Source organism: Carex rostrata, chromosome 25 (assembly GCF_964058835.1).
Source record: "Carex rostrata chromosome 25, lpCarRost1.2, whole genome shotgun sequence".
In the NCBI taxonomy this organism is placed as follows: domain Eukaryota; kingdom Viridiplantae; phylum Streptophyta; class Magnoliopsida; order Poales; family Cyperaceae; genus Carex; species Carex rostrata.
In genome coordinates, this window is record NC_135942.1 from 637,627 (window position 1) to 651,958 (window position 14,332).

The window sequence follows — 14,332 nt, forward strand, 5'->3', positions numbered from 1 at the left end:
TTTTGGTGTTGTAAAATATTATATTGCTTTTGTCGAACAGAGACAAGGAGAGTAATTAAATAGCTGACGAAGAAAAGACGGACTGATGAAGTTATCAGAAAATGGTTGGATATTGCCGTGACCTACTACTGCACCTGACACATAATTGATAAAAAAAAAAAAAAAATGTTTTTTTTTTGTTTTTTTTTTGTCGAAACAGCTAGAGACCTTACTTCAGAAGTGACTTCCCATTTCGCGATCGAGATAATCAAATAAACCGACAGCCGGGAAATGTTTCGGTGTATCGGCGGATAAGATAATTTAGTTTTAGGTTTTCTACAAGAAGTTCTCTTGAAATTATAATTTAGTTTTAGCTCCCTTCGTGGTCCAATGAACTAATGGAATTTGACCGAAATATATCAGGAATCAGACTTTCCTACTATTAGAGTTAAATATATATACTATGAGAATTAATTATATAATTTTTTCTACAAAACATGAAAGTTAATTTAATCGTATCATATTATTTTATTTAAAATTATATAGAATATTATATATAAATATATAAAAAAATAGAGATCAATTAACATCATTCTTTCTTCCTCCTTCCACCTCTGAAAATATAAATAAAGATAATTAAATTTATTTTAAAGTTAATTTTTAAAACAAATGCAATTAATTTTAATTGCTTTTTAGTTTCTGCAATGGATAAGCGAATATGATATAATATTATTATTAAAATGTCATTTTAAAAACAATTTCATTAAAAAAACTTTCTATTTACAAAGTTATTATACAATATCTGAAATTATAAATAAAATTGTCACATAAAAAGTTAAAATTAAAATAAAATTATTATATAAATGTCCATCTTAACACAGTTGCACGAGCATCTTCTAATTAATGTATCTGATCGTGTAAAATACAACACAACATGCTTCAACCCATAAAAAAAAAAAAAATTCAAATGTAACATCATAAATGTATAGAGGAAAAGGTATTTGAGCATTTAATATATAGGAACAGAGGTAAAATATCATTGTTATCTTAATTGTGCAGATTAGGACAGTATGAAGATTAGGAAACATAAGTGCCTTATCTTGTGTTTGGTAAGCGAAACACAATTAATCCCAAATAATACTAATATATTTTAAAAATTTTATGTCTGGTATTAGCGTAGTATTGAATACAATAATTTAAATTATCCTCATAAATTATGTTAACAAATAAAGTAATAAAAATATAAAATATCGAAAGTTAAAAACTTTTTTGTGATTTAAATTTAAGCACCTATATGAAGTTGTTTTAACTTTACTTTTTAACTTTTTTAAGTACTCGTATTTGATAACTTAAAATGTATTAAAATGTATTAAAATGTTAAAATTATCATTGAAGTGCTTACAATTGCTTCCGTGGAAAGTGGAAACATAATTGGATCATAACTCACAAGTACAGATAACAGGTTCAAATAGAAGACAAGAAAGGGATACCGCATGTAATACAAAAGAAGAAACCATTAAACTTACAATACAAAAGCAGTAATACAGTCTTATTTTTTTTTGGAGGAAGAAACCATCATTCCTTGCATCTCTGTCCTCTGATTTCAACATGTTAGGAATCAACAAATTTTGAAAATTTGAAGACCTATACTTGGTGTTGCTCTTTCCAATTCTTAGTCTAAACGGATAGGCGTAAGCAATATTTTTGTAGTTCAATGAAAGTCTCCTTCACTTCCAGTTTAATTATCAATGTTAACAAAACAAATAAAATATGTTCAACTGAAGCAGTACTTTGCCAAGACAAATGTGCAGCCTATATATCAGAATATCTTTTAATCCATACAATTACATGCATATCCTAAAAAAGAAACAAGCTGGCCTTCGAGTGCATTTCTTACCATAATATAAAATCAACATCATTTAATCAAACTTCAGCAGAATTCTAAATGAATTCTACAATATCATATAATCTAACTCGAAAGTTTGTGTTATGGGAAATGATCAGCACAACAGAATGAAATCATGAATACAAACCTCAAGCCACCAACTAGAAAGCTAAAAAGTGTTAATTGCAACGGGGCCTCAACCGTTAGTCGCAATGGAATGCCACTATGCCAATCAATCAAACAAACATCAAAAAAAAAAAAAAAAATCAGGTCCAAGAGACCAATAGATCACCAGTGCATTGCAACATATTCAATATCTCTTGCCAGGACCAGAATATAATTATCCAAATAAATATGTACCGGAAGGAAGAGACCCTTCAATATTTGAATAATTAGAGCTACATATTCAAATGTAGAACTTTTGGTAAGCTTTCCATAGACATTACCTTTCTACAGTTATGTTTGATTCAACTTAAGACGTGCATCCAAACCATGGGCATAGTACAAATATAAATTTCCTATTTGACCCTACTAAGATATTAATTATCTCATATACCCACGCAAAATGAATATAGCACACATACTCCAAAATGTGGCGAATTCTTCCCATTTCCCTCCCAACCCTCTAAAGACCCACAAATTTCTTTGCACGCACTATCACCTGTGCCCTCAGTGCGGGGATGTAATGGTTTAGACACTGTTATCTACCAAAGATGATGGAATAATGAAATTGCTCAAGTCAGTCCATGTAAATGATAAGATTGGACCACAAATAGAACTAATTTTTGGGCTAAGACTAATAGATTCCGGCCAAATTTTAGTTCCAACAATTACAATTATTACAGCAAGAACAGTGAGCAAAAGGATGAAGAGTATGAATGTAATTGAGCACCATTGATGATGGACAACACCAGGAACAAGTAATAACAAGATGTTTGCTCCTAAACATTGCACCATTGAAAGATAATAAAATGCTAGAGGAACAATAAATTTACTAATCATTCTAGAGAGGTTGGGTATCAACAATTGCTTCAAAAATCTTTTGCTGAAGATTCTCCTCACCAACCCAGAGGGAACTCTTCAAGCGCAACTGCTCTCTTTCAGCTGCCTTATTTTTTTGATTTGTTTCCTCTTTCTTCCTCCAGCTCTCCAGCTTCTCAGCTCTTTCTTTCCTCTATTCATCACAGTTAAAATGAAATAAATACCATTAAATGAAAGTACTCCTGCATAGTTACTGAAGCTCATACAGAGAGTTCCCTTTCCATTTCAGTAGCTCTAAAGGACTTCAGTTTCAATCTAGTTATCACAACCTAGGTATAATAGTTAGCTTCAATATTTTCATTTTTATATCCTTTAGGTAGTTGCATCAAATTATACTCCCAGATCAAAATAAATCATGATCAAATTATATTTTTTTTAACTAACCAAAACCTAAACACAAACAATTCAAATAATAAGTGTTGAAACTGACTGAAAAGAAAGTAATAAAGATAATAATATTTGTCATACAAGGGTTTTGCGGAATTCTTTCTGGAAGGCCTTGTGCTCGGCCGCACGGGTCTCTGCAGCAGCGGCCTTGGCCTTCTTCCTCTCCTCATTTTCAATGCGCATGGCCTCGCGGCGAGCATCAGCCTTCCTCTGCTTGTCGATCCGGAGCATCTCCACCTCATAAATGTACTCCTTCCTCATCTGCTTCACCTGCTTCCCGTACGCTCTCCTCAGCCGCTCCAGGTTAGCCCTCGCTATCCTCGGGTCGCTCGGGGGGCTCCAGCTCCCAAGGAATTCGCATGGTTCCCTCAACTCGTCGTCGCTGCGTGCGGAAGAGAGGCGACGGAGGGATTGGGATTGCGGTTGCTGGAGAAAATCGAACCCCCGGCGGAGAAGAGAAGGCGATCCACGGTTGAGGAATCGAGTCATCATCGCCATTGTCGATAGACCAACAGATCGGTCTTACCAATCCAATCAGTGTTAACAGCTGCAAACCCTAACCCTAAACCCTGAATTCACATCCTACCCGGTACCGTAAAAGGGCATCTTCTAGAATTACTGGATCCGGACCGTTCTTTGAACTTTGCACGAATCTTAAAGCTTAAATCATACTGCTCCTGGGTTAGTGCGAATCTCAAAGTTCCTGAGAGTAAATCTATACTCTTCCGTGGAGGTTTCGCGTGTTGGGTCAGCTTTCGGGGTTTGTTTGGTCAGGGTGGCCCGATTTTCTGGTAGTGGAGAATGCCTTTCCCCTCAGCCTCAGGCTGTCAGGCAGAATGGGCCCACTGGCATGCCCTACATGGGCCGCAATTTCAAGTAATAACATTTCCCACTATATATTTTACTCTTTTTCTTTGCTTCTTAACTAGGGGTGGCAACGAATCGAACCGAATCGAACTTACCTTAGGTTTGAGTTTGGTTTGAATAAGATTCGAACCGAACCTAGTTTGATTCGTTTCGAACCGAACCCATTTCGAATCAAATTAATTGCGAACTACACATTTTTCGAATCGAATCAAGAACTAAATTATTTTTTAGCAGCCCTAGTTATACCGGTAGTTTATACATTAATTTTTTCTTGCGAGACAAAATTCACATGGCTTCCTTTTACCGATATGAAATGAGTATTTTTAAGTTAAAAAATTGTTCATAAAAAAATACATCACAACAAATAATTATAAAAAGAGGATTAAGTACAAGAACTGAAATATGCAGTAAAACAAGTAATCGTACCTCGAGTGCTCACTCGATCAAACCCTCGATTGGACCATCTAATGAAGTGAGAATCCGAAAGGTAGAGAAGGCGGAGGAGAGACGACCGAAAAGAGAGGAGAGACAGCCAGTCGCCGAGAGCGTTGGTTAGGTTTTAGAACGAGATGGAGAGTGAGTTAGGGAGAGGCGGAGAAAGAACTAGATTATTGAGATTTGAGAGCGAGGGATCGTCGGCTAAGTTAAATTATGACTCTATCTTGGGTTTTAATTTCATCAGATAAATAAACGGCCGATGTTATTATGAGATTCGAAACATAAAAGTTCACGAACCCATTTCGATCGAACCAGACTAGGTTTGAGTTTGGTTTGAATTAATTTCGAACCGAACCTGGTTTGGTTGGTTTCAATTCGAACTCATTTCGAATCAAATTAAATTCGAATCAAACTCGAATCGAATCATGAACTACGAATTTTTTTGCTAGCCCTATTCTTAACTTTTTGCATGAAAGCTAAGAAGAGTTTCTATCATTATTCATTTTCGCATATGAGTTTTCTCAGCTATGGTTTACATTTCTTATTTTCTTTCATTTGCAATTGTTGATATCTAACCTATAAAAAGAGCTGTACACACCAGTGTCAAACTGTCATAAATTTTTTCGACTAATTGACTGATTATTTCCGATTATAATCTATTATTCCTAATTATTCTTGATCAATCGCTTGGCGGTATCCTGCCAGTCCGACGAGCACATATCGTTATTTGCAACACTGGTACACACCGAGAGTACCATATATAATATTTTGGAGTATACAAAGAAGCAAACAAATTTGTGCTAATGCAGTGCCAATGATATACCAAGATTACATTCTTAGTTATACTTTTAATCAAAGTCATTGGCAAATCAAGACATTTACATACTTAATATAAAAACTATCGCATCACTCAGGATACTATGGCTAGGAGAGACATGCAGTGTGATCTTCGATGTGTAATGTGCGACTCATGCCATCTAGAAACAGGAAGCCATCTCTTCTTTACATGTAGATACGCAGCTACTGTGTGTAGGGGTGTTCAACGGTGCGGTTTAATCGGTTTTGAACCGAATCGAATTAGTTCGGTTTAAACGGTTCGGTTATTTCGGTTTGTTGGATCGGTTCAGTTGGCTTTTCAAAACCGAATTATAACTTCGGTTCGGTTCGGTTTGAAAAATTTCAAAACCGAAATAACTGAACTAACCGAACTTTCATATAATATGAATTTGATCGGAACCACCCAGGTTTATTTCTTAATCAATTGCTTTAAATACTTGGTTTATTTCTAAATATCTTAGTTTATTTCTTAATACTCCGATTTATTTCTTAATACTCCGGTTTATTATAAATCAATTGTTTTAAATAAAAAAATTAATATAGTTTGGTTTGAACCGAATAAACAGAAATAAAACTTTCGTTCGGTTCGGTTCGGTTGCAATGCTAATTCGGTTTGGTTCGGTTCTATTTTTAAAACTAAATTATAACTTTGGTTTGCCAAGTTCGGTTCGGTTGAAACCGAACCGAACCGATGAACACCCCTGACTGTGTGGAAAGAAATAGCAAGAAATAAAGGCACAAGGCTAATGAGAATAGGAGACTCGATTGAACAAACGTGGGACTTGTCTTTGCAATACCCTTTTTATGTGTGTCATTAGGAATCTGTGGAAGCAACGAAATGAGAAGGTGTTTAGAGCCGAAGTACAGACTCCTTTCCGACTTGTCCAGCAAACATTACAAGAGGCTGATCTATGGATGACATGCTGCAGGGGATCAACGAACAGAGAAGGAATAGGTTAATTAACATAGGGGATAACAAAGTTGAAATAGCATAGGAGTAAAGTGTATGTTTATGAAGAGAGGTAATTTTTAGTAGCCACTACCAATCATTTAAAAAAAAAAAAAAAAAAAAAAAAGATTACGGGGAGCCGGGAAGAGAAATATTATGATCCCTATTTTACAATTACATCTACAGTTAACCTTGATTTATTAACAGAGGAAAACAAGCGAAGCATCCACCAGCAGCCATTCCCAAAGATTCCTCTTTTATATTCCATATTGAAAAATGAAAAATTACAGAAACAATTTGTAAATCATCAACTTCTATAAACTCGAATTAATCTGTAGTACTTGAGGAACTCAAGGACAGTGTAGAACGGGTCCAAATAGATGGCCTGGACACTAGTGAACCCGGCCTGGAGACCAAGCTGCCGGAACTCCTCTTTGGTGTGCCCTCTTCCTTGGGTCCTATACATGGTCATGACGAATATGTCGTTTTCAAGTAAGGCACGAGTCCTGCTACTGCAATCGGTTTCCTCTGGCAATACCGGCTCACAAGCAATCAATTTTCCTCCTTTAGGCAAGGCATCATAGCAGTTCTTAAGTATTGCACTGCACTCTTCATTTGTCCTAGTCATCAGAATCCACTGCAAAGAAAAGAACCAGATTGGAATCAGATGTTTCATATTAAGAACTTAATTTTTTATAAAATAAAATATTTCATAAAATAAAATCATAACATTAATTTTTAATCTGAGATCGAATTGATATCCAGTACAATTTTCCTTTCAACGTCACAATTGTTTTTTCAAAAGTCTAACCTAACCAACAGGATTAAATTTCTCAACAGATAAACAAACGAACCAAAAAAAACCAAACAAAAATAAGAGAGATTAAACCAAACAAAATACAAAAAACAGAAGTAATTTAAGTATATATATCAAGTTGAATCGTAATAAGAGAGATTAAACTGAGCCAAATATGAAAAACCAAAGTATTTCGAAAATTCAACCAAACTGAGCCATTTAAACCAAAAAACATAACCATTTAATCCAAAAAATTTCAGTTCGGTTGAAAACCAATTAAACTGGATCCAATGAAAACCTTTAAATGTGATTGTTGAAGTTCCTCCATTTTGCATTAACAGCTATCTTTCTTTCTTTTTTCCCTTTTTCCTTGGTATAGCAAAGTTATGGAATTTCTTTGTAACAGAGACAACTGGAAACCTATAGTTTAGTTTTCAGTATACCTTCATAAAAATGGCATTGCCAGGTGGAATGAAATTAAACATGTTACCCCCAACATGGGTTACTCCTGCATATATGGTTAAAGAACATCAGTTTATATGTATTATTTTCACCTGCTCATCAGCATAAAGTTAAACAAGTCTAATTATGGTCCATGAACTCTTTTTTTATAGTGATCTATTCCAACTTATCTAGATTGGACATGAAGCCAGAACACTCTGTAATTACCATCACCATAGAGGCAATCTTGAGAGGTAAAAACTAATAATCATTGTGTTTTTATCAGTAATTTAGGTTCTTTATTAAGTCAAGCTGTTTGAGGCTATGGACCCCTGTCTGCTGTTTTTCAACAAATTGAAATGGAATTCCTAAATTACAAGATCCTTGGCTGCTTCACTGATATAATGCCAATTTGAAATAACATACTCAAATAATTGCATGTTTGGTTTAGTAGTCCCCATCAACTTGATTGGTTTCTGATGGAACTGCTGGTCATGACAAGTTCACATCAGAAATTTGGATGCACTAAGGAATTCAATCATAGATTGAAATTACGTAGAACAAGGAGTTGTACAGCAAATTTAGGTCATTTCAGTATTTCATATATTGCTTGCCAGGAACGGATATATTAGTTGGAGATGTTTAGGAAAATACCTTGGTCAAGCCTATAAATAGACTCCATGTAATAGATTAATGCCCACAAGATTAATACAAGATTCGCTCTTTTTCCTAAAACTATTAAGTTGGAGATGTTTAGCAACATATCACAATCAAATCTATAAATAGACTCCATGTAATTGTAATCAAGCACACAAGGTTAATACAAGATTCGCCTTTTTTCCTAAAACTATTAAGTTGGAGGCCTTTTTTCCTAAAACTATTAAGTTGGAGATGTTTAGCAATATACCAGAATCAAGTCTATATATAGACTCCATGTAATTGTAATAAAGCACACAAGATCAATACAAGATTCTCTCTTTTCCTAAAACTATTAGATACAAAAGCTAAATGATTAAAATTGCAGATGAAGAGGTAAAAGACTCACTAGGAATCTCCGGTGCAGCTGCAACAACCTCAGGCAAGTCAAAATTGACTCCAGCTTTGACAGACCTGACCTTTTCCATTATCATCTGCAGACAGGCGCCTGAGCTACCTCCCACCTCGACCAATAGATCCACTCCATCAAACCCTGACTTTCTAGTTTTTCGATACCCTTTGTTGTAACATTTTAGAAGCCTTTCCATGAATGGCTCTGAGACCCCCTTCATATCCCACAACATCAGCCCATTGGCCTCGGGATCCGTGCCGTAATACTCGTAAAATGGCACCCCTCCATTGGCACGCCTAAACGGGTTGGGTCCAGTCGGATCCAGTACAGCCTCATGGAGCTTTGGCCAAGCGCATATTAGCGCATCCTGGTGGTGTTGCAGCACATAGTCCGCATAAGAAGATTTACCAACTAGGGTTTCACCAATAGAAGTGAGGGAGTAGCGGCGGGTCCCAGTGTCAGATATGTGCTCTTCGAAGATGTTGTAGGAGGAGAGAAGGCGGAGGAGGCGCTGAAGGAGGGAAGGGTCGTCGGAGGAGGGGAGGATCTCGGAGGCCGAGAGAGGGTTGTTCTCGCCGGAGCACCAGATGACGGCCGGGACGCCGAGGCGGATCACAGTCGTGAGGGCCATTGGAACAGAGAGTAGATTGGCGATCTCCAAGATAGCGATGGTCGCCGCCGGGTCGGTAGGAGGTGGTGGCGCCATTTTTGGATTTCGGAGAGCGAGTTGTGCAGATAGAGAGGGGGCTTACTGAGAAGTGAGATGGGATTTGCTGATTCGAGAAAAAAAAATGTTCTTCTTTTTGGTTTCTTTGTCCAAACAGAGTAGTAATAGTACTGCAGGGGTGGCTTCTCAAGTTCTCATTTCGCGATCAAGATAAACCGAGAGCGGGAAGGAATGAAATCTGCTGAAATCCGTGAGGATTTTAGGGACCCTGAAATTCCAAATCTAACCATCTAAATTTTTTTATACACGAATCTCAAAGCAGACAGTTTTTTACGCACAAATCTCAAAACATATAAATGGTTGAATTCAGAATTTCACACTCCCTGAAATCCCTGAGAATTCCCGCAGATTTGTTTCCGAGCGGGAAATGTTACGGTGTATCGGCGGAATAAGATAAGTGAAATTGCGTTTTATGTTCTATATAAAAAGTTCTCTTCTTTTGAATAATACATAGAAAGGAGAGTAGCATAAGTCGGCGATTTTTATTAATATCCCTAAAACAAATCAAAATTTTAAAAATGCCCCTGTCCTCAAATTTTTATCAAATATGCCCTGACCGCCTGGACCCAGGGCGGCCCAAAACACACAGTGAGGCGCCCGTGGCTGGGGCGCCCCATGGCCCTTTTTTTTTTTTATTTTTTTTTTTATTTAGAGATGTTAGTATTTTAATTTGAATAATTTTGTGAAAAAAAGTTTTCTTATTTAGAGAGTGTATGCCAAAAAGTAAAATATTTGATATATTTACGAATTGATGTCGTCTATTTTTATAACTTTGATTTTGGTGAACTTTGATTTTATTTGTCAGTTGGATATCATAAGTCTAAATATAACACTAATAAGGACTTGGCTTTTATTATGGTTTTTATAATATATGTATAATATACACATACACATACACACACATATACATATACATATACATATACATATACATATACATATACATATACATATACATATACATATACATATACACACACATATACACATACATATACATATACATATACTAATAAGGACTTGGTCTTTATTATGGTTTTTATAATATATGTATAATATACACATATACATATACTAGTATTTTGATTTAAATAATTTTGTGAAGAAAAAGTTTTCTTGTTTAGAGTGTATGCCAAAAAATAAAATTTTTGGATATATTTATGAAGTGATGTGATGCACGAACGATCAAGAAATTGGAAAAAGTAATGGAAAGATAGATTTGGTTCTGAGATCACACATTAAAAACTCAATTCTTTGATAAAACTGAATACATTAAAAACTAACTTCTGCCAAAAGACATGACTTTTATTTAAATACAAACCCTAAAAACATAAAATACATAAAAAAAAAACATAAAAGACCCTGAAAACTCTAAAATTATAAAGAAAGGTCCAAAAGTCCATGAAGGAAGACTCGGATCGCGAATCTGAACCCATGATGGGTGAAACGAATCTATAGATTTGTTTCCTTTTGGCCTTTGGGCTGTGGAGTTCCTGTCAAAATTTCAGCCCGATCCGACGGACGGATCAAAAGTTACGCCCATTTTCGTGAAGCATGCGCAGGACCATATTGCATCATGATGTCGTAAATTCATATAATATGCAATAAATTTTTTTGGCAGGACCATATTGCATCCGACGGACTAAAATAGTATGTGTATATATGTAGCTTTGTATATGTATATGTATATATGTATGTGTATGTGTATGTGTATATGTGTGTGTATATGTATATGTATATGTATGTGTATGTGTATGTGTATGTGTATGTGTATGTGTATGTGTATGTGTATATGTCTATGTATGTGTATGTGTATATGTATGTGTATGTGTATGTGTATGTGTATAATATACACGAGGAGGGTTCAAATGCCTCCATGTTTTTGTGTCTCCATCTCTCTCCATCATTTTCAAAGTTCAAACAGTCGATCCGAACCGTTCAATCTAACCTCCATACTAAAATATGTTTGGAGACCAAATTTTATATTTTTAGGAATTTTTTTACTATTTTCTTAGATAGGTACAAAAATACTGTTTTTAGATGGTTCAGATTTACTGATTTTGTACCTATCTAAGAAAATAGTAAAAAAATTCCTAAAAATATAAAATTTGGTCTCCAAACATATTTTAGTATGGAGGTTAGATTGAACGGTTCGGATCGACTGTTTGAACTTTGAAAATGATGGAGAGAGATGGAGGCACAAAAACATGGAGGCATTTGAACCCTCCTCGTGTATATTATACATATATTATAAAAACCATAATAAAAGCCAAGTCCTTATTAGTGTTATATTTAGACTTGTGATATCCAACTGACAAATAAAATCAAAGTTCACCAAAAAAAATAAAAATAAAAAATCAAAGTTATAAAAATAGACGACATCACTTCGTAAATATATCAAATATTTTACTTTTTGGCATACACTCTCTAAATAAGAAAACTTTTTTTCACAAAATTATTCAAATCAAAATACTAACATCTCTAAAAAAAAAAAAAAAAAAAAAAAAAAGGGCCATGGGGCGCCCCAGCCACGGGCGCCTCACTGTGTGTTTTGGGCCGCCCTGGGCCCAGGCGGTCAGGGCATATTTGATAAAAATTTGGGGACAGGGGCATTTTTAAAATTTTGATTTGTTTTAGGGATATTAATAAAAATCGCCGGCATAAGTTGGTTAGAAAAAAAGTTTAACATTATTGATTACTTAAGAAATGAGAGTTTAATTTTGTCAGGACTTATAATCTCTGTGAAGATTTTAAAAAAGAAAGAAGTTCCCTTGAAATTTCGTTTTAAGTTCAAAAACAGTATACTCATACAATTAATTTTGATTACTTTTAGTATTTAAAAATTGAAAAAGAAATCTTGAACAATATCTAAAATTAATTTGTGAAATAAATAATAAAATAAGGAATAATATTTTTACTAACACGACGTTTTGAAAGCAATTTCATTTAAAAATAATTTTTTTATTCATGAGATCAGAGATTATCATACTTTTCTAAATTTGCAAAAAAAAAATTGTCACGCAAAATTTACATTTAGAATTAAATTACTAATACAGATACTCATTTCAACACAGTGAGTATCCTCTGATAATGCAAATTACTCATAGTCGGGTTCAACACAATTCGATGCTGTCACACCCCAAATCTCGGGTCTGACAGCCTGCCGCGTGTATTTATCAAGTGTCACATATAAACGCAAGGCAGTGGATCTTTTATATGCATTACCAACATCCTCATTCGCTTCAAGATCCGTGTAATAAACCTGAAAATAATCGGGAGGGTGGGGGGTGAGAATAAATCCTCAGTGCGAAAATTTGCCACAGTTTAGATTATTGGACTTGCAATCAAACTCCATATTCAAAAATGAAACCCAAACCAAAACAGTTCAAACAGATATATATTCATAAATAACAGAATGCCAATGCTAGACAACAATTAATCAGATTGAATCACAGTTAACGGAATTTCCAAGATGAATTTCAAACACAACATATATTTTTTGGCTTAACTTGATCAATTAGGCCTTGTAGCAATTGCAGATGTTTTTTCGAGCTGGACCCTTTATCAAACCCACATCTGTAGGGTTACTGACACCTACAGATGGCCAACCAAGCTAGACCCTTTATCTGACACCCATCTGCAATTGCTTGGCTTAACAGTTTATTAAGGTCTGGTTCAAATCATATAAAGAAAATCCTCGTTGGAATCATTCCAATAGTCGTAACATTCAATTGACCTTCCAAATGCATTAACACGTAGGAGAATGCCACCGAGCCATAGACGTTACACATGTCACCCACGATTTCCAATCACATCTCATAACATAATCACCATCCCTCCTCCCAACCGGTACTGGGAACATCGAGGGCCGTTCACCTAAGGCCATTAGGATCCTGGGAATCCAAGTCAGCATACAGCCCGACTTGGCAAATTCATTGGATCCAAGTGCTTAACTTCGTAAATCCATTCACATACATATCCAAATCGTGGTGACTTTCAATCAAATCAGATCATAATAGATAGACACAACCTACAACCATACCAGCATGCAAATCACTCAAGTCACATCAATTCGAGTTTAATTTGATTGGGCTATGCAAATGCTTTACACAATTCAATGATGCAATCAATGATATTCAACATGACAAACAAATACACAGTTTAATTCCTGAAAATAAAGTATCAAACAAGTCCAAGAATCCCGCACCTTAGTATGACGAGCGTACCGCTTAATTTAAAGATCAGGCGTCTCGAATTGCCTCGCGAAATCTTGCTCGACTGAGCCTACACCTATATTATACGTTTACTTGGTTTAGTTCGGTTACATTATCAAAACTTAAATTCCAAAAGCCGTCTTTTAATTCGTCAATTCTTTTATACCTTTCGGCTCATTTATAATCATTTAATTCAAGTCCAATTCCAAATTTACATATACACATCATGTCATATTCATTTCAATATTACAAGGCTTATGAAGTTACAAGTCCAATTCACCTTATTTATCCAATTAAACATTCAAAGGCCCAATTTACTCAATTATTTCACTTTGGCCCATTGACGTATCAATTATTTTATTCCAATTCAATTTAATTAAAGGCCCATAATTTAGCAAAGGTTTACGCCTCTAATTAACAATTCACAATTTATTCCAAGTCCATTTATAACATTTCTAATGCATAGGCCGGCCATTTATTCAAAACCTCACATTTTCACATTTAGGCTATTAATTTATATTACTCTACATAAGGCCTTATATTTTACAATTCAGACCCCTAAATATAATTAGTTTGCGATATGGTCCCTGCCAGTTCAAAGGCTGGTATACACACAAAAATTCAGCACAATACCAGTGGTATCACTGGGCCAGTACCGACTGGTACCAGCAGCGCATACACAACAACAACATGGATGTACCAGTCAAAATTTACCAGTACAAC

At 35.1% G+C, this 14,332-nt stretch overlaps 1 protein-coding gene and 1 pseudogene across 3 annotated transcripts; both read right to left on the reverse strand.

Moving 5' to 3' along the window:
- Positions 1-2,646: 2,646 nt before the first annotated feature.
- Positions 2,647-3,851, reverse strand: LOC144543644 (stress response NST1-like protein). Of its 2 annotated transcripts, none has more exons than XM_078291979.1 (2): positions 3,374-3,851; positions 2,647-3,038 (listed from the first exon to the last, which is right to left on the reverse strand). In XM_078291979.1, the coding sequence occupies exons 1-2, from the start codon at positions 3,788-3,790 to the stop codon at positions 2,868-2,870; spliced, it is 588 nt and encodes a 195-aa protein (XP_078148105.1). In that variant the 5' UTR covers positions 3,791-3,851; the 3' UTR covers positions 2,647-2,867. The 2 variants fall into 2 exon arrangements, with proteins under 2 accessions (XP_078148105.1, XP_078148106.1); XM_078291980.1 differs by having other exon boundaries at positions 2,969-3,174; positions 3,374-3,840.
- A 2,839-nt stretch (positions 3,852-6,690) lies between these two features.
- Positions 6,691-9,464, reverse strand: LOC144543894 (nicotinate N-methyltransferase 1 pseudogene; annotated as a pseudogene). The gene is made up of 3 exons (XR_013508104.1): positions 8,666-9,464; positions 7,623-7,687; positions 6,691-7,020 (listed from the first exon to the last, which is right to left on the reverse strand). The product of XR_013508104.1 is annotated as a nicotinate N-methyltransferase 1 pseudogene (transcript).
- Between the last annotated feature and the right edge of the window lie 4,868 nt (positions 9,465-14,332).